At 36.8% G+C, this 27,220-nt stretch overlaps 1 protein-coding gene across 2 annotated transcripts in view; it reads left to right on the top strand.

Annotated features, from left to right (window-relative positions):
- Positions 1-27,220, top strand: part of RIT2 (Ras like without CAAX 2) — a 174,322-nt gene that overhangs the window by 45,084 nt on the left and 102,018 nt on the right. For both annotated transcript variants that reach the window (XM_054652030.2, XM_077171405.1), the window contains exons 3-4: positions 5,898-5,954; positions 25,228-25,301. In XM_054652030.2, coding sequence (XP_054508005.1) covers positions 5,898-5,954; positions 25,228-25,301 — 131 coding nt within the window. The remainder of the gene's footprint in view (positions 1-5,897; positions 5,955-25,227; positions 25,302-27,220) is intronic.

The raw sequence follows: 27,220 nt of genomic DNA, 5'->3' as shown, positions 1-27,220 counted from the left end.
CACCCAAAACTGCTCACAGTGTTCAGGGTGAGGCCGCCCCAGCCCAGAGCAGAGTGGGACAATCCCCTCCCTTGCCCTGCTGGGGATGCTGGGCCTGATGTCCCCAGGACAGGGATGTCCCTCCTGGCTGCCAGGGCACTGCTGACCCAAATTCCACTTGCCACTGACCAGGAACCCAGGTCCCTTTCCATGGCACTGCTTTCCAGGGTCCATTCCCCACTCTGTCTGCACACCCAGGGTTGCTCCAACCCAGGTGCAGAATCCAGCACTTGCCCATGTTGGGGGCACTCACTTGCTCGGTGTCTGTTGGTTAAAATTCAGTGGGTAGAGGAATAATCGCAAATGATGATTTATCAAATATGCCAATCTAAAAATCCATAATTAGTTATAGGGATATTTGTAATTTTTCCAAGCTAACAAAATAGAAGTAAGCATTACAGTCTTCGGGCATGAACTTCTGAAAAGGCAATACATTTTAGATGACTCCTAAGGTCTTGTGGGTATGAAAGCACCAGACAGATCAGAACTGTTCAAACTCTTTAGTATTTCAGAAATAAAATAGTAGCAATATAGTTCTTGCCTAGTTATTGAAATAGTCTAATTTTGATAAAATATAATTTTTATATATTTATTAATAATCAAATTCTTTATTAATTAATAAAATAAAGTATATCCAACTTGCCCAGACCATGTTTTAGAAATTTTTTAACATTCCATATAGACAGAGGCAAGGTTGCATGTTAAATTTTTAAATAAAACATATTTATTTATTCTTTTCCCAAGACAATGTCTCTTATTATGTTGCACTCTTTGTTTTTAGACTCTGTAGTTTCTTTGACACCTTCCCTATTGTAATAATACCTATGTGGTCTCTTCTTTTTTCATGAGCATCATGAAGTAATTCTCAAATCCACTCACTTTACTATATTATATTTTTTAATGTCCATCTTCTATACTGGTCTCATTGAAACCTCAATCTTTATAGAAAACATGGGTTAAGGATCCACTGGAAGGGTGGATCTAAATTAAAATTATGTGAATTCTACCCTGTGTAATCACTGGTCTCTGAGATGCAACTACTGCGGTAATTTTGTTAGAGGGCTTAGGATTTGTACTTTGATTAGGGCTGTAGGATTTGTGATGAGGGCAAAGATTCTGTTGGAAACAGATTTATTATGCCATCTCCCAGGAGAATGTCAATATGTGGAAGCTCTTGGGTGAATAAAGAGGGACAGGAAGAATGAAATATTCAGATCAGGGATACTATTAGCATAACAAATATTGTGTAAGCTTGCAACGTACTCTCCAACCTTGAAAAATAAGTGTAGGACTGCTTTCAAAGTTTTTGGTAGAAATAAAATTTAGAAAAAATTAGGAGAAGAGTGGGATTCTATTCTATCTGCTTTCACAGCTGTAGGAGTACCAAAACATTTTTCCTATTGGCTTGTGAACTCACTCATGATAGTGGGGACCTGGGAAAATGTTAAAATAGATTATGTTATGAAATGTTAGGCTTTGTGTTGCACCTGTGTAAGCAGTAGGATAAATGATATAATTGTTAGATGTGATGATTGTTTAGTAACTAAATATAATTATTGTATAATCAGAAGAAGAATCATGAGAAACTATGTTAGAAATTTAAGGGGGCACCATGAGATGCCATGCTTGACTGAAATCTATGTATACAACAGAACAATATAAGTTTAATAATTAACATGAAAGTTATATAACGATAGAATACAAAAACATGTTCATCTCAGATGTATGGTCGGAGTCAAATTTGAGTTGAATACTCCTGGCACCCAGAGCTCTTAATAAAAGCACCTCCATATAATTGCTTATGTGATCATGTGTTTCTGAACACTAACACTCACACTTATATATTTTTAAGATTAATTCTTTCTTGAGATGAATTTTATTTTTGCTTCAGAATAAATATGTGACCTCAGCCTTTTTCTAAGCATGGCGTTTTCTATTCAGTGGAAAATAAAATAATTTTAAGAGGGATTTAAAATTATATTGAAAGTAGAAGACAGGACTGGACTAAGTTTATTATTTAAAGGAAACATATATATTTCTATGCCAGCACAGGTGTAAAGTACAGCCTTTTAGATAGTTAAAGAACACTGTATGAGCATGTTTGCAAAAAAAAATAATAATCTAAAGGATTTGATCTGAAGGATCTGAACCCCTTTCTTGTTTCAAAAAGACAGGAAAACTTTAAAGTTGCATAGTCACTCATGTATGTCAGGCTTACATTTGCTCAGCTGGGGCAACCTGCATTTGCTTAGCCACAGATGGATATAAAGAAGATGCTATTCGTCTGAAACAATGATCCTTTTACTTATCATAGCTTCTGTGTGATGTACATGTCCTATTTAAATGAAATGATCTTCACAGTGTCATAAAATATTCATTAAAAATTTTCAGACAACTTGCAATTCAAAATGTTTCACAATATCTGCTATGGATTAAGAGGGTTTTGCTTGGTTTGATTTGGTTTTTTAACCATTTCTTAACCAACATTGTTTTTACATGTATATGTGTTTATTCAAGAATCAGTCCTAGGTATATATTCTATTTTCAAATCCTTCTTTAAAGCCACATTTTGTGCTTTGTTTGTGGCATAAATCAGAATCAAGGGTCCCTAATTCATAGACCTGCAAAAATTTGGTGTAGTATAATTTGGATTAACAAAGGAGAAAGTTCACATAATATTCAATGACAGTTTAAGTTTGTTAGGTGTGACTGTTAATTTATACGAGGGGTAAAAAAAAGGTAATGGATGTGGAAAACCGCGGGACCAAGGAGAATATTTTCAACACACAGCATGAAATACCAATACAATTTTTCTGTTAGTTTTCAAAATTAATTCACTCTGGAAAATGACTTTGGAGCTGATGTTAGTAGCAATGAAGAGGCATATTCCAGCTGAGGCAGGTGTCCTGCTGGGAAGCCCAGATAGGGCAGGTCTAATTCCCGAGGCTCCAGCTGAGCTTCTTGGTTTTATGCCAGTGGTGATTGAAGGTCGTTTTCCTTTGGGAAGCACTCCACCAACGTTCAGCCATCATTCAGAGCTAATTTCTGCACATCCAGCAGCCGAGCCTGTGGAATGCCTGGTAGAACTGGACAAAGCTGTTGTTGCACATCAAATGTTTGGAGACTTTGTCCTTTGTTCTCCTGATATAAGGAACTTATTTTTTGTAGCCGCACATCAGTTATTGCTTTCCCTTAGATGAAGTGACCAGCTATGCCTGCTCTGAAAATACTTTCTGAAGTTTGGTATAGCAGAAAATGCAAATTCTTATCTTAAGGATCACACAGAGGAAGATGAGTTGCAATTCCCACTACCTGTACACCAATTTCCTTATCTTGCATTTTAATTCAGTGATTAAAAAGATCAGTGTGTACCTCAATTCCTTCTGTACCCTCTTCCTGTGAGAGAGTGCTAAATCCCCGGGTGAGAGGTGACAAAGAGTAAAGAGGCCAAAGAAGTTCCTTCCCCTGGTTATTAGGAGGAGCCTGTGACAAAGGGCTGTCAGGGAAGAAACTGTGGGACAAAATGTGTAAAGAAGGGAGCTTTTATTCATCATTTTCCTGAGGAGATTAAAGTAAGGAGTTCTTATTTCATTATTTTGAGCGTTTCTCTTGATACCTTTTTCAAATTCTGTACCTCTCCAGATTAATTTTGTATACAATCATAGAAACATAGAACCATTCAGATTGGAGGAGATCTCTGAGATCCTCAAGTCCAGCCATTAACCCAGCACTGCAAATGCCTCCACTAAACCATGTCCTCACCTTCACGTTCCTTTGGAACACTTCCACTTTTGCATGCCACAATAGAAAATTTGATATTTAATACAACATGATTCTTTCAGTCATGATTATTTCAGTCCCCTTGAATCCTGTGAATTTGATGAGGATATAAATGATGTATTGACTCGTGACTGTCTCAGGCGAGAGGAAAAACATTTACCATGGGTTCTGCCTGTCCTCTGAGAATTTTTGTTTCAATTATAACTACAGATTTTGTGACGCAGGCATAGCTCCAGAAGGAAACAGAATGAGATCAGATGCAGAATAGTTTGGGGTGTTTTTAAAGAAAAAAAAAAAAAGCTTGGCAAGAAAAAGTAGCAGGTAGTGAAGCAAATTGAATTAATTTGTGGTATAGGGCCTCAGAAAGCTGGAAATGTGTAGGCATAAACCATATGAGCAGCATCTCTGCTAGCTCCTAAGAGCAAAGTAGGCAGATCACATCAGACATGAATTTGTTCTTCATAAACCACTAACAGCAATCAGAACAGAGGTGGCTAAAACTCTGTCACAATTAAAAAAAACCAAAACATGTGTCTCTCCTGGAAATAAAAATGTCAAACGTGTATAGTGCTTAAAAGTAACGCATCTGAAGACATATAATACAGAAGACATGAGTGTGACTGTACATAGATTTATTGCCCTATAATATATATGGGCATGAATGAGCTTTTTCTTACACAGTTACCCTCTCTGGGTATCTATGAATTTATAATGCTGCTTCTTAGCATTTATATTTATCTACACTAAAGATGCAATAATTTATTAACATGCTAATAAATGTTTAATACTTCTTCTCTTTATCATTTTATAAAACTATCTCCCTAGCCTCTGTTTCTTAAAAATACGAGAAGGACAAGTATAAAACTAAAACAATGCTGTTTGAAAAGACAAATCTGCATATTTATATGCAGATTTTTAAAATGTCTCTCATCTTGCTCATAACTTCTGCTGTGCATGTTGTTGAAAGCAGCTGAGATGTTCAAGACAAGAGGCAAAATCTCATGTTGGATTTCTTGGTTTGTGACTGATAGTTATGTTTCAGGTAGGCTACCTTTTTAAACAACTATCTATATAGTAGCTGTAGATGAATTTTAATGCCAGAAAAAAAATAGAAAGAAAATGGTTTAACAATCAAACAGTATTTTTAAAATTCTCTTTGACCCTTTTCCCCCCTTCTATTTAATTAGAATTCACATATTTTACTTTTAAAAGTTTTTTATTTCTAACTGTCATTGTTTGGGAGATTCAAATTATTTGAAATTCAAATTTATGAGGAAAAAACGACACAGAAAATGTAAATTCCCAAGTTCATCTAATTGCTGATGATGTTATTGTAGTCACTGAATAGCCAAGTTACTTTCATGGTTTTTCAAGGCCCATGAACTTCAGATGTTATGTTGGACAGGACATGAAAGTTTATGTGTTTCTACATAAATTGGAATTTCACTTCCAATTCATAACTTTCCACCTATTTCAATTTCCACTTTCATGGCTTGCCACTTATTCCAAATGGCAGAATGCAGTTTTCCTGAAGTCTCATGTAACTTTCCTAAAAGCAGTTGATATTCAGTCATGGAACAGTCTCTTCAGAAGAAAGGTTCTCTGGGTGGTTAAGAGAAGACTTCACCTCTTGCATCAAGTTTAATGAATTAGGTATTGCTAAATACATCAGAAATCAAATTAGGCACTCCAGTAGGTGGCATTTTGTAGCACTGTGAAAACCTGTACAAATCAGTCTTGTAAATCATGTTTTATGTTTTGTCATAGCAATTTGAATTGAATGCAATATCAGATTAACAGTATTTACCAAGTGTTAAAAACTTTGTACACAGGAGTGGTACAATGAAGTTTGGAAATTAAGACTATTAAAGAGGTTTAATTAATATTTTTTCTTCATTTATCAGCTCTCAGTTATCAATGGAAAGCCAATGCATTGTTGCAGAAGTAGATATAGAACAAAATTGCACTCACAATCTGAGTTGATACTTGCATGAGTGACTTATCCATGTGTTCTTCTGGCTGTTCCTATTCCATGGTGGTGATATAATTATTTTTTCTTCCCTCTCCTTCCTCTGCAGCAATGACAATGCAGTTCATCAGCCATCGATTCCCTGACTACCATGACCCAACTATAGGTGAGTATAGGTTTTTCTCCCCTTCATCCCTTTCAGTTTCTCTGCCTGTGTGAGACTGGGAGATATTGTATTTGCTAGGAATGTCTTGATGAAGGCAAGAGTGGTGAATTTGACTCTCTGTTCTCAGAAGGTTAATTTATTATTTTATAATACTATATTATATTAAAGAATACTATATTATAATTAAGAATACAGAAAGCATACTTACTGAATGCTAAAAACTCATGATTCTTTCCAGAGTCACAACACAGCTTGGCCCTGATTGGCCAAAGAGTCAAAATAACTCACACCACAATCTAATAAAACAATCACTTGTAAGTAAACAATCTCCAAACACATTCCACATGTGAGCACAACACAAGAGAAGCAAATAAGGAAAACATTGTTTTCCTTTTCTCTGAGGCTTCTCAGCTTCCCAGGAGAAAAATCTTGGGCAAAGAGATTTTTTCACAAAATGTGAATGCTACAGTGAGAGAGTGAGAAGCTGTTTCTAAAAGGCCCTTAGATAGAAGCAAGGTTTTCAAACTTTAGATTACACCTTATTTTTGTGATGACAATCGAGTTGTGTCATGGCCTTACCATAGATACTTTTTCCTGATGCTCTCTGTGCAAAATCTCTTTCAAAAACAGGGTTCTGCTATTTATGCATTGTAGCTATTAATATCATGCATTTATAACTACAGAATATGAAACAAAATCACTAAAGAAGGTGAAAAATCCAATCTGGAGTGGGATGTGTTTGTCTGCTTTTTAAAGTTCTGTTATTTTAGTGCTATTTCCCATATTAAAGTCTTAGCTGACCTCCTCTAGGAACATAAAATGACTACTCAATCAAATGGAGTTGTGCTCTGGGACTAGACACTCTGCTAACTTTGTTGGATTTACCTACTTTATAAACTTGTGAATATAGAAATTCACATATATCTGTTTTACACTATATGAGAATACATGTTTTTATCTGAAATAAACTTTAAATGCTGAGTGACTATCAGAATTGCATATTTATTAATTTAAGAGTGCCTTTATTACTTAGTTTTACTTATACTTACATTTATACACACTATCCATGTGAAATATTTAATTATAACAAGGAAATGATGGCAGAACTGGGTCCAATAAGTGGAGAAAGCATGAAAACCATCTGCATTTCCAAACATTTTTTTGGGGGAAAAAAGAGAAATCAGTTCCTCTCAGACAAAAAAAAATTTGTTTTCTTTGAAATTTTCAAGTATTTCAAACTCATCTTTAACTTCTATAAAATTATTGTGTCGCTCCACAGAGCAGACAATGACAGTTTTAATTTTTATCTGTTATTTCTATAGTATTCCACATTTCCTGGATTTTAACTCTTGGTAAATGGTTGTAACTTAAATAATGAAAAAATATGTAAACTCTTCATGTCACTAGGAATTTTATAGCTGTTAAAAAAAATTGCAAAACACCAATGGGATGTGTCATCTCTAAAGAAGGCAAAACTACTGTGGAATTGCTACAAATTCATTTGTTTTTCTCAGGGAAAAAAAAAAGAAATCATTAAATCTAATTGGAAAAGAGGAACATTATTAGTTATCGACATCACTAAATTATGTACATACATCCATCTTTATTATTAGATATTCACCTGCCATCAGTATTTATTCCTATGTTGTATCTCGTCATAATCTTAACTTATTGGTCTCTAGACACCACCACAATATGCATAATAGATAATCATCCTTCAAGAGAAGGAAAGCTTATATGGTGCATTCAAAGTACATACTGCAGGAATGCCTTGAGGACTTGATCAGGATGAAGGTCTCCTTGGGTGAGAAAGTGTTTCTACTCAGTAAAACCAGCACTAAAGAAGAGGAGAGAGGCTAAAAGTGAACAGGGAATTATTGAATTCCATCTCACCCAGCTGGCTAGACACAGAACTGGAAGTACAAGTTTTTCTCTTCAGCACTTCTCTTTCTCAGAACACGATGAGGACCTCCTGAAAGAGTCATATTACTATCTGGGCTCTAAAACACATACCAAACAGAAGAGAATGATCTTGGGCTAAGTATGTATGTTTTTCCTTAGGTAAATTTGTGTATGACCCCTTAAAATTGTACATAAAACCAAAAAAGAAGTAGAAGGAATCACTTGCTATCACATCTCTAATAACAAATTCATAATTTTCAAACGACAGCCCACTGAAAAAGTTTATACTGTTGAGATTGTTTTTACTACTTTTAAACTACTGGTCTCACCTCACAGAATTAATCTCATGTTTAGTTACACATCCTGTAGTAACGATATTTTTACTATTTAGCCCATCAGCCTAAAGAAAATAAGGGAATCCAAAATGAGCACTTCCAGGACCAAGACTGTGCTGATGTCAGGGGAAAAGGTTATTCCTCTAAAGTCATGAGGAGATAAACACAAATGCTTTGTGTCATGGGGAAGTTATCATCTAAGATCAGAGCAGTGATGTCTCCAGCCAGAGTTTTGTTTCTCACTGTAACCGAGCAGCAGATGATGCAGAAATTACAAAACGGGCCACATATGAAATCTATATTCAAGCTGTCTGAGTGACAAAGCAAAAAATTAAATACAATATTTCTTCTCTCTCTGAGATCCCTGATCTCTCTGGATATGAATTTATTGCCTTTTCCTTGTACCATGCATTCCAGGCCCCTTCAATTCCTCAGCAATTTTTAGGTTGTTTGTGGAACCTATGTGCTGTCCTGAACATTTATGGGCACACGGCCTCACTTTTTTTTGGGGTACTTCTTTGGAAATAAATAGTTCTGTGTACCTGCAGTTTCCTTTTTCTGGGCATTTTTAAGGAAGAGAGGTTCCTGTGGAAGTCACTGAATGGGTGATCCTGTCCAGAAAAAAATTTCAATAGTGTGTTTAAATTATAATCCACAGATTTCCAGTGTTAACCAAAGGATTGAGACTACAGCTCTTCAGATGAGCATTAAGATAAGGTGGATTGTCTCATTTGCTTGACATGTACAAAAGACTCTAATAAATACCCACCTAATTTTTTTCTGATGTTCTTGCACTACCTATTACGTTCTCTTTGTTTTCTATGATATGACATTGTGGTGGCAGTGACCATGATGCTTAACTGTGCAAATTTAGACAAGATTTAAAGAGGTAGTGACAGAATTGATGCTGTCCCTCCTTGCACTTGATGGGAGTTTTTCTAATTAATTTTCCTAAAACAAATAGATGGTAGTGAAAAAGAGGGGCCATTCTAAATAGCATCATTGTCCCTGAAATCCCATAAGTCTATCACTTTCAGTTTTAAGGGCAAGCTGTTGATGACCCTGGGGCTACCAAAATATTGATAATCACTTTATAATTTTAAACTTTTCATTGCCCATTTTAAGCATTGGCATGGAAGTAGAATACTAATTTCAGCTGGTTTTCATTTCTGTGGATTCCTGTGAAATAGTTTGTTATACATACATATATTTCAAATGTGTTAATTTTGATCTTGAAAGGGCTATGCAAATAGGTTTAGAATTATTTACATGTCTTTTCTCTCTATATTTATGATTTATGTAGACTTTTGAAGAATTTAACGGATGTTGTGTGCATACACATAAATACAGAACTAGATGTGTCAGTATTCATTTAAAATATTGAGTAAACATTGATTAAAAAGTTAAATGCTACCTGAATTGCTAATTTTAATGCTGTCGCTTTGAGTTTAATGCCATTTCAAGATCAAATGTGTATAATGGTCATATTTGAGGTCTGCTACAAGCATTGCAGTTCAAAATTTTGAGACAGAAACATTACTTTTATAAGTAAAGGGGGAGAGGAAGGGTAAAATTAGTATTAGACTGTATGTAAGAAAAAAACCCAGAACTTAGCACTTTGTGAAAATTAAATTATTTTAGCGCGCATTTAATATTTAATTGTAGTCAACAATGGGCATAAATTCCAAGTGGCAGTGGATGTGATAATTTTCTGGAACAAATGGCTAAGAGCAATTTACAGTCTGCGCCGTCTTTGGCAACATAACAGAGAGTTAATGCAAGTGGAGTGTCAGGAAAGGAAACACGACATAGAGCAGCAAACTGGACAGGCTCCAAGATGCTCATTAACCATGTGACTAATCTTAAAATGAATACATAATGCAAACGAGATGCGAGAGCAGCTTCCTGTTTTGGTGAGATATCACTGCATGAGATTGTGTCAAATGAGCAGTTGAGGGCATTAAGGCTGTGTCAATGTCAAACTCTAATTGAAATGGGTGTGGGATGGAAAGCACTCTAGCATTAAGCACATGAATTTCCATGAGGTTCCCTAACGAAGTGCTGCATTCACCAATGCATCAAATAAAATAGCATTTACTCATCTTTAATAAGATGTTGGAAGCGCGGGGGTGAAATTTCAGACAAAAAAAAAAAAGCAAAATGTAGCTGGAAATATTTTAGGTTTATATAATGAGTACCAAAAAATGTGAAATAAAGATTTTATTGGTTTTGAAGGTACAATAATGAAAAAGTATAAAGCAAGGGAAATACAAACTCATTAAAATTTAAAGAGGACAATGGTGGGACACATCTGCTAGATCTGGGTAGAGGCATATTGCCACAAAAGTTCTATTCACATTTGTATTTAGGGTACAAAAATGTTCCAGAACATTTCTGCTCTTATATAAAATGTGAATGCATGTGTAGACCTTCCCTAAATTAATTCTCATTCTCTTTCTTTATCTAGAAAATAAATATTTAGATTGGACTGAGCAGATCACGACTAGATTTGAGCCCCAAAATTGTTTGTTTTCATTTTTGTTTCCTTTTTTTTCTTTCATTCATCATTCTCCATATATTTATTGGCCTTATCTGAGGTGGCATAAAAAATTCATATAAAATGATCAATTTGTCTCCAAGGACTGTCTCCCAAGGGTATTCACACTGATTATGTAGATGTAGCAATATTGCCTCTATTTTCCATATTCATCATTGTTCAAAACAAGAAATGAAGAATGTACAAGAATATTGGTGCATGCCTTTGAACCATATTCTTAAATTTGTGTTTTTATTTTTCATTTTGCTGTCTGTTGGTATTATTTGCATTATTAAGAGATTAATAATCACTTTTGGTGCAAAGAATTTTGACTTAAGTATATCAAAAAGAGCAGAGAGTATGGATACTCTGAATAGGGCTCAACTTTAGACATCCAAATTATAAATTCTGCGCATGAATCATGTATCTTGGTTCCAATTATGTGAGATTCAGGGAGATTTAAGAGTGGAGATTCGGTTCTTTGCTCATTTCCTTTATCACAGTTTGTGGGAGCCATTTGAGATCCTCTGGAGCATGTCCAGAGAAGGGAACGGAGACGGGAAAGGGTCTGGAGCACAGGTCTGGTGAGAAGTGACCAAGGGAGATGTGGGAGCTCAGCCTGGAGCAAAGGAGGCTCAGGGGGGCCCTTGTGGCTCTGCACAGCTCCTGACAGGAGGGGACAGCCAGTGGGAGGGTTGGGCTGTACTCCCAGGGAACAGGGACAGGACAAAAGGAAAGGGCCTCAACTTGCTCCAGAGAAGGTTTACATTGGATAAATTTTTTTTTTTTTTCCCTGAAAGGGTATTAAGCAGTGGTACAGGCTGTTGGGGCAGTGGTGGAGTCACCAGTCTCCACCCCTAGAAGGATTTAAAATCCCTGTAGGTGTGGCACCAGGGGACATGCGTTAATGGTGAGTTTGACAGTGCAGGGCTAACAGCTGGACTCAGTGATCTCAGGGCTCTTTTCCAACCTAAAGTCTTCTGTGAAGTATTCTGTAAGGAATTTAATTCAGAATCCCCACCCAGAAGGCTGTAGATCTTCCAGAGATCCTGTGTGGCTGATATCTGTCCCCCTGTGAGTGTGACACAGGATCACCAGAGCCCTTCCAGTCCAGTGAATGAAAACCAGAAAACATTCCCAAGAGCATATCAAACATCCAGACTCCAGTATGGACAACTAGATAGCATCTACACTTCAGGGTGAGGAGATTTTAGCTACCTACCTTGCATATAGACAAATACTCTGTAGGTTTCTAAATCTAGATGCCTGAAGCTAAATTGTGGAGCATTCTCTGACAGCTTGCCAGAACGAGGGCCTTCACAAATCACTGTGATACCTCTCAGAGTGTCTGGATAGAGGAAAATGAAGTGTGAGATGTGCTGTGCACCATCCTTGCTAAGGTGGCAAAAGAAAGGAGAACATTGTCATGTGTCTGGCAGTGGAGATTCTTTCATAGTAAGAGAAAAAAAAAGCCATGCATAGAAAAGCAGGGAGTAGAATCAAGAAATTAAGAATGGAAAAAGTCCCCAAAGGGCTCAGTTAGTTTAGATTTCAAGGAGGCAATAACACACCTTCTGCTTAGTTTTACTATTTCATCCCACTATGAAAGGAAATACAAATTATTTGAAAGTACAGAGAGGGGAGACTGGAAAATCACAGCAGATTTTTCTCTCTCTGATGAAAACAATTTGACTTGAAAGCCAAAAATAGTCCTATTTCTCTTTGAGATACTTCTTTTTAAAATGCAGTATTTTTTCTTTAAAGTGCACATTAACGATAGTGGGATAATCTCTCAACATTTCAGTATGAGATACGTTTGTCTTAGATGAAGTCTCAGATCATGATGAAATTTGATTCTTTCTGTTGAGAACTTCAGTATTTTTCTTGTTAAAGGACTAGTCTGGTCCTATTCTAAACATGCTGTGTTACTCAGACACATGATCTCCTGCTCTAATGTTAAACTTTCCTTCTCTGAACTTTGCCTTCCTAAGGCAGCTATTCAGTCCTGAATTGTTTTCAGACTTCATACAAAAAAGTATAAAACAAGAAGTTGCATTTTTCTGTCTGCACTCAAGGGGAATCACCCCTGAAATCCTGGTCATAATTTTGATGTCCAACATTCTGGTTTTCTTACACATATGACTCTTGGAATTATTTTTAGGGCTGTTTACATCAGGCGACAGTTCTTTTTCGATTAACATTTTCAAACACCAGGGAAACATTGCTTAATCTAATAATTTTCTTTTAGCAACATCTCTGATATAAGCAATATCAGAGAAGCAAATGCAGTCAGTGCCTTTTTAGAGAGTAAGAACCCCAGGGGGCTGATTCTCCCGTCATCATCTCCCCTCCGAAGTCACCAAACACCTCCTCAAAGTTTGGAATATTGGTCAGAACACCTTGAAGAGAATTTTGGCTTGCACTTCAGCCTTGGCAATGCAGTGGTGTGTGTCTATCTCACATGCCCATGGAAAACTGAACACAGCAGCTCTGCTGGCAGGTTCACTTCAGGCACAGCAGTGCCAGAGAGCAGCCGCAGCTGTGAGCCCCTGCTTCACCACGCTGTGAAGTCTTCAGAGGAGGAAATGGTGTAGAGATCAAGTGTAGAGCCATCTATCTAGAACTATTAATATTATAATATATTAATATAAAAGGATATTAGTACCTCCATGTAGATATTAATACCTGGAGCTATTCTTTACCCTAAAGCATGAGCAAGGATTGATGCATGAGCTATCACCTGCTAGGAGCAGATGCTGGAGACTCTGAAACAGTCTGTACTTTTGTGAGATGAAATAAGCCAAATCTTAAAACTCATTTGTGAAGGAAAAGAGAAATTCCCACTCTTCATCTCTGCCCTTTTCCCAGCCTCACTGGCTCTCTGACGTTCATTGAACAGTTTTTCAAGCTGATTCAGTAGTATTCAGAAGGAAAATTAAGCCACCCCAACATGGAATAGCTGCCTGACAGGTTACTGAGTTAAAAAAATTGATGAAAAAATAGTTCTCAGCGCTCAAATAGTCAAAAGGGATCATGTAGAAAGAAATATGTGGAAAAGGTGGTATAAGTGAGAATGAAAGAGATCAGAAATCTCAGGCGAGGTGTGAAAACCCAGTCAAGCATCTCATGCATTCACTCTCAGACACCATTCCATGAGCCAAAATTCCTTCACAAGTTGATCCCTGTTGTCAAAAATATCAGTGGCAATTACCTGTGCCATGGTGTGAGATTCCTTGGGCTATTGAACATCTCCAAATGAGGAAAACTGGTTAAATGGTCTTGTGACCTTTCATGGCTCTATATATCCTCAGCTGGAGCATTTATCTAATCAGAATTACCTTAAATGACAATCTGGCTGGGGATACGACTTCCCTTTCTCCGTTGTTTTAGAAATTAAGAAAACAAACAAATTACTCTATTTTGAGTCAGACCTGGCAGGTGGTGAGTGGTGGTCAGTAGAGTTAAATCCAGTTGGTAGACAGCTATGAGGGGTGCTATGATTTTATGATCCTATTTATCCAAAATCTCTGCTCAGCAAGGGCTTACTATGTCTGGAAGAGGACAGAAAAGTGTTTACCCTGTGTGCTGCCATGAGAGATCTATGCTTGCCTCATGTTCACATGCAAAAAAGGACCAATACCCCTTAGCTGCTAATGGTTCATATTTATTATTTTCCATACTCCCATTAATTTTCTTTGTGCTGGAAGAAAAATATATTCCTGCCTTGGCTGTCTTCTCTTCACTGAAAAGGGTCAGTGGAGGATCAAAGTGTGGTATATTACTCTTCTATTTCTTCTGGAAACCTGAGATTAATTGTATATCTGCTAAATACAGAAGGAATATATAATATAGAAGTGTGACTTGGTGGTTGTTCTTCTTAAGCATTGATTAGTCAGATTAAAACTGAGAGAGGAAAAAAAGCCTTTTCTTATAAATGTGGCAATACAAAAGCATTGCTTTGTTATATTTTTATAATAATAGCAATAGTAAGAATAATTATAGTAATGAAACATTTTTATTAAAATTATTTTGTGATATCTTCTATATTCAGAGTGTAGAAAGTCAGTCAAGAACAGAAACCATTATTAATTTTTTTTTGTCTGTTCTACACAAAACAGTCATTTTTTTTCTTCATACCAGTTTTTTATAGGGCAGAAGACCTCCAATTGAGCAATGGGTGGTTTTGGTTTGACTCCACCAAAAAAATCTTTTCTTCCCCTGTTTTGATCCAACAAGTCTCTGATTGATAAATCTAGTAGTTTGAAGCAGAAAAAAAGCTTAAATGGTTCTGCTGACAGAAGAGAATATTCTCAGAGCTCAGGTCTTCCGTCCTCCTTTCAGACCTACAATTACACCCTAATATTAATGCAAAAAAGAAAACTGGGGCAATGTCTCCTTCGTAGGTTCTTCTCTGGTCTCTTGTAGTATCACTGGCACACTTTCACTGGGTTGAGCCCCTTATATGAACTGTGAAATTCAGCTCTGAACCTTTAGATCCTGACTGATTTTGGCTGCAGGAAAGCTCTTCATCCGGATGGTGACATCAAAAACAGGAGAGTTTCTATTTTTATCCAGAACTGCTATCCACAGTGAAGTCACAAACATATTGTAGTTTCTGATTAGCTGTGTAAGTGTGCAAAGTGATAGAGCATGATTATCTCACCCTAACCTCTAAATCTCGTGTTAGTTAGATGAATAATTCTTTGAAATATGAAATACAATAAAGAAGGCCTAGATTCTTGGGGCTAAAGTGGGGTGGAATGTCATGTTTTGTGGCAGATGAGGATGTCCAGTGTCATGGGAATTATACGGCTGAAGCTGGGGTGAACACCAAACTCACTCTGTGGCCTTAGCCCTGTGGTTCTGCCACAGGTGTCACAACCCTCATTTGGTGATTGCAATTACCATTAATTACCTGTAATTACCACTAGGGTCATGAACTTAGAAGGACCTGAAGCGAGAGTTGCAGCCCATGAATAGGGAAAACTTGCTTACCTGTGTCCTGAATATTGTGATTAGCAAAATTATTCCACAAATGATTTTTGAAATCGAAAGAGATGCCCATGCCACGGTTTTCTAGAGGCAGATGATTTATCACGCTCAATTCAAAATTCCTCATCGCAGGACAAATGTTTCCATTAACCTTTCTTTCATGGAAGCCAGCAGCCATCTACACCTTACTAAATCCAAGGCACCATCCGTGCTAATAACCATGCAGATGTAGCCAACTTGCTAATTACTTCCCCTGAAATGACAAGAAGTGAATTCGTAGCCTTCAGATTCTCCCACTCGGTAGCACAAGCACGGACTTGAAAGAGTGGTGAAATTGCTACCTGCTATTCTTGTTCCCCAAGATAAGGGTACTTGGACTCCTGTTAATTATCATGTTTTGATTAAACAGGGGTACTTTGTTCGCTTTGTTCGTGTACGCCTTTGAATAAAAAGAAATTTTTCTGGAAGCAGAGGAAGTAATGATGTGCTTTTATTAAATATTAGTAGCATTATCTACATTGCAAGCAGTTCCTAACAGTGAGTGGAATGCTTTGTCTGAGTTATCTTTAACCTTAAGTTGCAAAATTGCTAAGTTTTGCAGAGAAATTTTAATTTCTCTGTAAGAGTTAGCTCTGAGAAAAATAGCTTTATTCACTCGGGTGGAGGATGCTTAACAATTAAAATTTAGCCTGTTTGGAGGACTACACTGCAAGTTCTGATGAAGACTTGAGCAAGTTTTCTAGGCAACAAACTTTGTCCTATACAATGATTAACACAAAATTGGTCACATATGTGCATATTTGCAGGTTAAAATCATAAATGGTAGCTTGGTTGATAATAGCATTTGCATCATAACTGAAAGCTGCTTCACTGGACCAAATTATTCAGGTCAACTGCGTCATCTTTTACTTAAATCCATGCTGTGTCCCAGCAGAAAGTTATCATTTAAAGGAGGTGACTAAACCCAGAAGAATTCTGTGTTTCATAAATGGAATGAGTTTGTCCATCCATGTGCTTGGGGAACTGAAGGAAGAGGAGTGCATTATTATTTTCTAGACTTCATCCTGGTTATATAAATTGTAAAATAAATTTGATCTTGATCAGAACTTGTAACCACTCTGTGGCCTTGTGAAAAAGCATTTTGCTTTAATTAATAATAATTTTGTTTTGGAGGGGAAAAGGCTTATCTGTGACTAGAAAATAAAATGTTGCAAACAGCAAAAAACTAATATATAGTATAGTATTATGAAAATACTGTTTCTGTAGAAGGAGATATTTGCATTGGTGTTTTTTGTGCTTAATTTTCAATCTGCTAATGGTGCTATTATTTTTCTCTGGACTGGATAGTCACATATACTGTTATGCTCACATACAGTGCTGTAATTCATTAACTTTGGGCCCTGATGACAGAGATCTGACTGGATGCAAGGTGCTGCAAGACCAGAAAAGATAGCAAGGAGTTTGCCTTGCTGGCTACCAAGGTTTATATTTTTACCTCCTTTGTCTGGAAGTAGGTTTCTTACCTTGAATTTTCTACTGTATGTTGTGCTTTGTACCCTTGTTGATTACTCCATATAGAAGAAATTCACTCCCATGCAAAACTGTTCAGCACAATCATTCTTAATTTTAGTTCTTCTTGAAAGCCGGGCAGGCCATTTCTTCCTTTTCCAGCTGCTTTAATAAACCTGCTTTAATGAGGTTAATAAACCTCATGATCATAAGAACCCAAAGGGAGAAGAGCAACTAAATTTAACTGGATCAAAGGTCAATTCCCTCAGATTTCTGATCACACAAAACATTTTAGAGCACAGAAAATGCTGTTGGTTTTTTTCTTTTCCTTTTTTTTACTTACCATAGACTAAGTGAGATTAAGCTGCTTTTGCTTCCATTGCTTTTCAGCAAAGAATGAAAGGGCACCAGAGTAATGAAACAGCAAGCTGACATTCAAGAAGAGGTTCTTGAACACATCTGTAGGTAAAACTGAAAAAAAGAAAAAAAAAACCATAGAAGATGGATTGTGCAATGGATAACCCATTTCCCAATTTAAAATGCACTGAGTGCATTTCAGGTCACCAAGAAAACTGGCATGTACTTAGCCAAAACTGAAAATCAATCAGGCTGCTTCAGCAGCTCAGTGTTATCAGTCCTGCCCTGCAGAGCACAGCTCTGAAACATTAGGCAGCCCAACAAGAGGGAGAAAGTTAATTTGAGAGCAGCTGTTTTAAGACAGATACATAATGGCATTAGGAGAGGAGCACTGTGGTGAGGTGAGAGCTGAACAGAAATGCCCATTAGGCTGAGGAAGCTTTTAGGTGAATTATTGGAAGCAGATGCAGCCAAAGCCTGAGGTAAAGGAGTCAGAGAAGAGCATGATGAAGGTGGATGCTAAAAATGACTAATAATGAATACTGAGGCTGCATGAGACACTTAACTGGGCCTAAATTGAAGTTTTTATTCTGCTGCAATGGTTCTGGATGTTCATCAGGTTGCCAGAGGTGCTCAAGGGAAGTGAACATCCCTGGAAGTATTAAAGGTTGGGAGGGCTTTGAGTAGCTTTAGTCTAATGGAAGGTGTCCCTTCCCATGGCAAGGGGAGTTAGAACAAGATATTTTTAGGTCCCTCCAAAATCAAACAGTTCTGTGATTCTATGGTTCTATGCACTGTGACCCTCTAAGCATTTAGACACCACTTTTCATTGATTGGGATTAAATGAAGAGGTTTGTTTGAGGATCTGGATGTACTCTCATTGTGCTTCTGCTTTCCATTGAAGATATTAGCAGTTCCTGTATTAGGAGGACAAAATCAACTACAAGATGTTCTGCACTTTTGTTTTCAAACATAGACAATAGAATCATTACATTTTTTTGGTTTTTTTTAATTGGTTTTATTCACATCTTCACCCCTTGAAATTATGAATTAACTTATGAACTGCATAATCACAGAAAAATTTTCATTGGAAGGGACTCCAAATATCATTCATTCCGGCTGCTCTGCCATGGGCAGGGACACCTTCCACTGGACCAGGTTTATCCAAGCCCCATCCAGCCTGGCCTTGAACACTCCCAGGGATGGGGCAGCCACAGCTCCTCTGGGGAACCTGTGCCATTTAGAACTCAGGGATAATATTTATGTACCATTGGAGGAACAGAAACCTCTAAAACAGAACACAGCAATTGGTTAAAAGCATGTAATGACACTGAACAAAGGCTAAGTAAAGGAAATATTGTGTTTTCAATTGAAACTAGGGAGAGATGGAATCTACAGCAGTGATATGCATTTGAATTTAGCAAGGCCATTTGAAAGCTTTACAGAAGATTTTCTGTACATGGTCAAAGCTTTGGTTCAGTATCTTATCTGTAAATATGTTTATGGCAATTTGAATGCTAAAATGAAAACAAGGATATAGAGATTTTAGTATTTATTATCATGCAACTGAATGTGCAATGAATAAATTAATGAATTCCTTTTATGATAAGCACTTAACATGAATGATGCTTTATTTTTTCTCAGATTATTTTAATTTTCTCAGTCCTACACTGTCGGGTTTTTTATGGGCTAGCGGAGAAGTAATATCTACATTACTTACCTACAACTCTTTCATAGAAGCAGCTGAGGTGTTCAGAACATGTGGCTACTGAAGGAAGTGTTTCTGGCTGTGGATTTAGAAAGGAAGAGGTATTTTTTTCTCCCTTCTGCAAACCACCATCAAGATTCTTCAGCCTGGAATAATATTGTCTGATACCATCACTTTTGTAGGCTGGTAACAGGCAGTGTGTGCTGTTAACATGAAAATGAGTGGAACCTGAAGGATCTGACAAAGACATGACAAAGCTAAACAAATGACAAATGGCAAATACAGCTCAATGCTGAGAAACAAATATCAGCATCACTGGGAAGAAAAGTGTGATTGCAGATATAGAGATGGATTGCAGAAAATAGAATCACAGAATAAGCTGAGCTGGGAGGGAGCTACAAGGATCAAGCTGGCTCAAGTCCCACTCCTGGCCCTGCACAGGACATCTCCAAGAATCACACCACACATAATGATGTAACAGAGCTAGAACTGGAATATTTAAATAACCTAGTTAATAGCCCAGTACTAATATCCCCATTTGCATTATATTAAAGGATACTGCTATCTATGTGAGTATTTACAAAATACAAGGCAATCAAATCTGTCAGTCCTGCTCCTCTAAACCACCCATTGCTTATCATGTGTGCAGAGCTTATAGGAAGGCAACCTCTGTGACTTGGTGTCCTTGTCTGCAAAATGCTGATAGCAACGCTCACCCAAATTGTAAAACACTCATAGTCCAGGAAAATAATTATATGCTGAGGGAGGTTTTAATAGCAATGTATTTTGATGGGTAATTCCTACAACATGCATATTCTTATCTCAAAGAGGAGGAGTTTATGTGTAGTGTTTGGTACAGTGGTTTATGTCTCTGTTCATCCAGTCTTTTCATTTAAAAATTCCTTGCTGTAAATAGAAACAGCACTCATACAGGCAAAGACTCATGGCCATCCCACATTCAGGAGCATCGCTAAATTAAAATGCATTTGTGGCAGATAATCTAAGCACACCCAGAGCTGTGTCTCCTGCCATTGCTTTGGCACACAGGGAGCAAAAGAGGCAGAATTCCAGGTGTGGCTGACTGAGCTTGGATCCCTTCTGCTGGCTTGACACCTCCTCAGTCAAGTAAAATGTCTTTTGGCTCACCTATATATGTGAATCTGATGATTTTTGACTGTAATTGGTATTGTACAAGAAAGAGAAGAGAGACTTTATTTAGAAGGCATAGAAAAAGAATTAACAAATGGAAGAAAGAAGCATCTGACCTAAATTTCAGGGACTGGAACATGTCTGTAATGCAGACAAAAAGCCCAATACAACTCCCCTTTAAATTGAATACCATTCAAATCTATTTGTTATGAAGCAGTTACCTGCCCATAACTGAAAAAGTACAGATATATATTTTTTATGAGTTCAGATTCTCCAGGATAACTGGTCATAACACAACCTTGCATTAATTACTGTATTTCTGTCTCCAGAATTATGTCCTATAAAAAAATAAATCTGAAAAAATGATCATGCATTAATTTCAAACACACATGCCAAAAAAAACCCACAAAGCCAGAAAACATAAAACTTAAGCAATTTTTTTTCTTTAATTTTCTATCACTGCAAAGGACAATTAAAAATGAGAAAAAGAGAAAAAAAAAACAAAACAAAACAAAAACTTAGACATTCAATAAAGAGGGAAAGAATTTAAAATTAAAAAGAAATAGGTACCATTTAAAAAACAGTTGGATCTTTCTTTTGTCCCACCCTGTAATGCATTAAACAGACAGTTTTCATTGAAGCCATATGATATAATTCTCTGAGAATAATTTTGTATCTATTTTCATTTTTATTTTTAATCTTTGTAGGAAATAAGATTCTAAAAAAATCAACAATATATGTAGGAAAAAAAATCTTTCACAGTACAATTCATATATCCATGCATTGTTCAGATTACAAGGATGTGGGAGGTTTGTTTTGTTTACTTTTTGGTACCCTAAAAAATGTTCATTCTTGAAATCAGTGTTTGAAACACAATTAGCAATATCAGTAAATTCCATCCACAGATTTTTTCATGCAATGACCTACTCTTCTTCAGAATTTTACCCAAACCAAAAGCTGAGACTTTATGATTAACCTCACAGAAAAAAGACTAATCCTGAGCTTAATCTGAACAATATAGTTATAGTCTGATTTATTGCCTGATGTCTGATTATCATTCATGCCCATTTTGTATGTTCTTTTAATGCTTTACTGAAATAGCAGCTGGATTTTAGCTTTTATTAAATACCACTTCTTAGAGCTGTAGGGTGTAAAGCATAAATACATGTGGTTTAGCAGCCCCCAAACTGGTTTTATAGGGAAAATTATATTCATATTATAAATTAATTAGGTGAAAGAAAGTATAGCATTCTCAAACACCTCAAGCAGTGTAAATACAGCAGACACCATTTGTAATGCAGATAATTTTTAAAGGGAGGATATTGGAATGTGATTTAATGTGATTATGAAGATTTTCCCCCTTTGTTTCAAATAAATTTAGGTGCAGTTTCAGAGGAGCATCTTCACTTCTGTCCTCTGTCCACATGTGAGCAGCTTGTTCCTGCTCTTTACAGCAAGGTCTCAGAACTTCCCTGTTATGGTTTAACACTGGTTTGACAGGAAATGTGGTTTTTTTGAGATGCTGTGTTTTTGGCCAATAGATATTCAGACTTTAATATTGGCATTTAACCTGGCCATTGGGACATGGACACGCCTCACCATGATCATAAATTACCATGCTGCTTGGACTAAAAACACAAGTCACACAGTAGTCCCTTCTGAAATCCTTTGAGAAACGTAAAATACCAGGATTTCTGCTTAACCTCACAGCTATCAATGAACCAAAAAATATGGGTAAAAGATACAGATTTTTCCAACTCTTGACTTCTAGGAAGAGGTTTCTTTCCAGGTTAATGCCTCTGCATCATAATTTTAAATAAAATAAAGATGTTTGCCCATGTAATAAAAAGAAAATAGAATTAAACCTCTATTTACATTACTTTCTAAGACAAAATCCCAGTTTAAAAGTATTAATTTTAGAGCAGAACTAAGTGGTATTGCTCTTCCTCTTGGTCTTTATGACATGATACGGGATATTTGAAAGTGGTTTCAATTTATGAAATTGAAAGGGGTTTCAATTTATGCGTCTTGCTTCTGCCTGCTGCCTTGGAAGGAGTGAAATGCCCAGGATATCAGTGAATCCACAGGAAAATGGAAAGGCAGTGCCCCTCATAAGACTGAATGTGTTTGAGCATTAGGGAGGTGATTAAGAAGGTGAAGCTCGTAAGTGGTGCTGTGATTTGCTCTCTGGTATGAGGGTGTGTTGGCTCAAGACAATGATTTCTTTGGCAAGCGTGCACTTAAGGACTTCCTCTTAAATGAGTGCCTAAAGAAAATTAGGGGTTAAAACTCCAACTTATTTTCCATCTATATTCAGGCTGAAAATACCCCTGCTTATCACACCCCAACTGAGGACATTTTTAGGCTTTTCTCTTTATTGTCTGTACTATCTGTGCTTCTTGCACGTAGGCAGAGAGAATATTACAAGGGAAACTCATATCTCCTTCCTGTTTCATCTCTACATTTCTTGGGGCAAAATACAATCTTACATGAGAAAAGCATTTGCCTAGAAAACTATTTAGATTCATGTACCTGGTCAAAGCATATCAAAACATGTTTCTCTACCACCAACAGAAGACATCAGCATACATCAAGGATGAAAATGGGACAGTGATGCTAACATTCCTTTGTGAAATTTTTTAAGGTCAGTAGTTAGGGAAAGCAAAATAAATGAAAATGACTAAATGTGTTTATACATTCAGTGTTATGTTTACAAAGTTAAAATATTATAAAGATAGTCTGGCTCCAGCTTTTAACAGCTGAAACTTTACTGATGACAGTGACATTATATCAGAGTACACCTGGAGTAGCTCAGCAGGGTAGATATCTAAAAGCTGTGACTTATATTTAGAGACAAGTGAGTCTTTTATTTATAACTCGTAAACTTTTAACTTGTAAATTCTTTCCTTGGGGAAAAAAAATTAAAAAGCAAGACAGGATTTGTCTAGTTTCATTTTTATCCAAGTAAAATTTAAGCAGGAATACTTTTTTCCACATTAACTGTTTTAAATCTGTATAAAGATTCATATTGGTCTAAGTGAAAAGGGAAGTAGGACTGCTGGCTGCAGAGCCAAGAATGGGAGCTATATTTGTGGAAGTCATATATTAATTATGTATGCAGTAATGTAATGCAAATGGACAGCCACCTGCATGGAAGTGTATTAATAATACTTGATAGTATCAATAGAATTTATGTGAAGGAAATACCATGCTTGATTTTTAAATATTTTGCCATTTTGTTTTTACTTTTTGATTAACAGAAAAGAAGGGAAAAAAATGAAAAAGACAATCTACTGCAGGTAGATTACATTGTCACGCAATAATAAATTAAACTGCAAGTAGTCCAATGCCTTTTATATAGCCCCACTTTGCCACACAGTTTCTTGTTCAGCAATCCCTACAAAAAGATCTATTAACCAAAACATATGGTGGTTGGAGTGCTCTGGTTTTCTCAGCAAGGTAATATATCATACAAATAATTAAGCCTCTGGGCCACCTTGATATCAATGGGATTAAGTATTTGCTTAAAGAAAGTCATGTGCCTATTTGCTGAATTGAGGCCTAAAATTAAGGGGGAAACACTGTATGTGATTATGTCATAAAAGACAGAAATCCTCCAGCTGGACAGGAGGGATCTGAGTTAAAGATATACAGATTTGTATCCAAATGCTTTGGTTTTTTCCCCTCTGCTGGTAGAAAGCAGATTTCCCCCGCTTTTATAAAATGTTGTGCAATGCAACATATATATTATGGCACAAACTGGAAGGTCCCAAGTATTCCCACTACCTGTGATATTATCCCATACTATGATCTCAATATTATTTCAGTAGAGCTTGAGGGTGTCTGCTAGGACAGACTCTTAGGACAGGCCCAGCCTGCTCACTGTGGTTAATGACATTTCTCAGGTTCAACAAATGCTCTTGTCTTGTCTTCATGCCTCAGTGCACTTCCAGTGCCAGTCACAAAAACCACTCAGGCTGCTCTGCATGACTGTGCAATTAAAGAGCACAGATAATTTCCAAGACTATTTCAAGTATAAACACAGGCCAGTATCTACGCGCCTTTTAATCTTATGAAGAAAATACAAGTGTTGAGAGGGGAATGAAATTATAATGTGAGGAAAATAGCTTGCGCAAATAGTAGTTCACCCTTTCTTTGTTCTTATTCTTTTAAATTTAGTTGACAAAAATCATGAGCTAAGGGAAGGGTCCACAAAGCAGAGTTTCTCCTCCACTACCTGCATCTATGATGAGTGTAAAGACAGATTACAGAATTCATTTTTAAAAAAGGTTTATGCTCAGCCTTTCTGGAGATATGCAGAAGTTTAAATAGGAGCTCTGAGCCAGGATCCTGTTCAACCACAGGGAATCTATCCTAATAATTTAGACAATCTTTAAAATGAAACTGTTTGCTAGAAAATCTCTTTGAATGTATCATTGTGGTAAGTAAAAAAACCACTCTGTTGGTTTGCAGCACCAGCACAACACCTCTGAATCTTTGTGGCCTAAGTGACATTTGAGGACTGTGCTTAAAGAAAGGGAAATGTTTCCCTTTTAAAGAAAGGAAAATTTAATTTTTGTATTTTGAGGTAGTGTGATGAAAGAGACCCTCTTTTGCTAGTAACTTGTAGTGACAAAAGTATTTCAAAAAGGAACTTTTCAAATAAAATAATGTTAGGTCGGATTGGAGAGCTTATGAAAAGCCTACTCCAAAGTAGCAAAGCTGCTTCATTTTCCATTCTCTGAGCAAATCACCTGCCTAAGAAAACTGCATTGTGTTTTTCAGAGGATGCCTATAAAACTCAAGTCCGAATTGATGATGAACCAGCCTATTTGGACATTCTAGACACTGCTGGACAGGTGAGTAATTTTCCAATGAGAGTCACTCAATCAGAGATAAACTCAAAGATTTTAACCTCAGGGATGTGAGTCACAGTGCCTAAAGTTCCCTACTCAAACATAAAGGAAGCAGTGTCAGAATAATATAGAGAAATTAACAAAGGGGAAGATTAAAGGAGTGCTGCAATATAGAACAGTATAATTTCAAATCTCATCAGAGGAGACAGACAGGCTGAAATGAACAATAGATGAAAAGATGTTTGTTTCTTTTCCTCTTGTATGCAGGAACATCTATCACAATAATGAAATTAATAAATACTGTGTTGTTTGTCTTACATTTCTCATTCCTCCTTCTCTATATGTTTTACAGGAATTTTCTGGTATACATGTAGACTAAGTATTTTGTTACATTTCGCCTTCTCCTCACATTATATCTCAATATCAAATGGTCACCCATAAGGAAAATATCTTTATGCAAAAAGTAACACAAAGTGTTACAAATACAGGTTTTCCAGAGAAGCTGAGGGTGTCCAATCCCTGGCAGTGTCCAAGGCCAGATTGGATGGGGGTTTGAGCAACCTGGGATAGTGGAAGGTGTTCCTGTCCATGGCAAGAGGGTTGGAATGAGATGAAATTGAAAGTCCCTTCCAACCCAAACAAGCCCCTGATTCTGCCAATTCTATGGCAGCATGTCTGCTGTTGGGGAATCAAGCTTCATATGCAGTGATGAAGAGGAAAGAGTTAAATACAATAATTTCTTCTACTCAGTTCATTTCGTTTCCAACTCAAGATTTGTTTATTGTTAATTAAAGTGCTGCCATGTGCTGATCTTTTCCTCAGGTGTGTCTCAGGGTCTCTTTGAAAGCTTTTTTCTTGAGTTTCCATAGTGTGTGTGCACCTCATGCAGGAACAAAACAACCAAAAAGGAACTTGGACACACTTAAATAAACAAGGAAATATTTGGGAAGCAAAAGCCTGGTAACCTTTTTCTCAACTCTGAATGCACCTAAGCTAGGCACTGCAAATGGTGGGGAATGCAGTCTGCTGCCAGAAATTCAAAGTTCAGCTATTGTCAGTCATTTCCACATATATATAATTTTTTCATGATTTAAAAAATTTTTGATCACATGAAAAGGCTAGAACTATACCTCATCCTTAATTTACGGGAGGAGGATATGATTACCAAGGTTATGATTTTTTTCAGAATAAACAGCTGTAATGTAAGAAAAGAAATCAGAATAACTCAGTCGATGAAAGGTGGTGAACACAATAGTACAAAAAACTGGAGTTTTATCTCAAAGTTATATCTCTCTTAGGAAGCAAAACTTCCATAGTGTTAGATGTCCATGGTATGGAGTGACCAAGTAATGAAATGTGGTGCAGATATTTCATAGAATCATAGAATTTTAAAAGTTGGAAAATATCTTTAAGATCATTGAGTCCAACCATTAACTCAGCAGTTCCAAGCCCACCACTGAACCATGTCTCCCAGTGCCACAGACATGTGCTTTTTAAATCCCCTGGGGGGTGGTGATTCCACCATTGCCCAGGCATCCTAGGCCAGGGCTTCATAATCCTTTCAGAAAAGAATTTTTTCCTCATTCCCAATCTAAACCTCCCCTTTTTCCTCATCCATTCCTCTTTGTAGCAAGTAGAGGTGTGTGCAGAGGCACCACACTCAGCAGATTTATCACCCCAGGCCATTTTACAGCCTGGGCATAGCTATTGTACTTCTGTTGAAATGTGGAAATGAATCAAACAAGTTGATTTGATATGAGCAAATCTCTATTTTAAACTCACCTGTTGCTCCAATGTAGATTGTGATCACTGAAACACATTCCCAGCATAACTAGGAAGCTCTTCCCACTTTCCCTCCCACGATTTTTCAGGAGCTGTCCGTTCTAAGTGTCCTGGATTTAGCTGCTTGTCTTTGTAGATGT

The sequence above is a fragment of the Agelaius phoeniceus genome, chromosome Z, assembly GCF_051311805.1.
Source record: "Agelaius phoeniceus isolate bAgePho1 chromosome Z, bAgePho1.hap1, whole genome shotgun sequence".
NCBI classification, from domain to species: Eukaryota; Metazoa; Chordata; class Aves; order Passeriformes; family Icteridae; genus Agelaius; species Agelaius phoeniceus.
The sequence above is the reverse complement of the archived record's forward strand: the minus strand, read 5'-3'. Positions and strand labels throughout refer to the sequence as shown.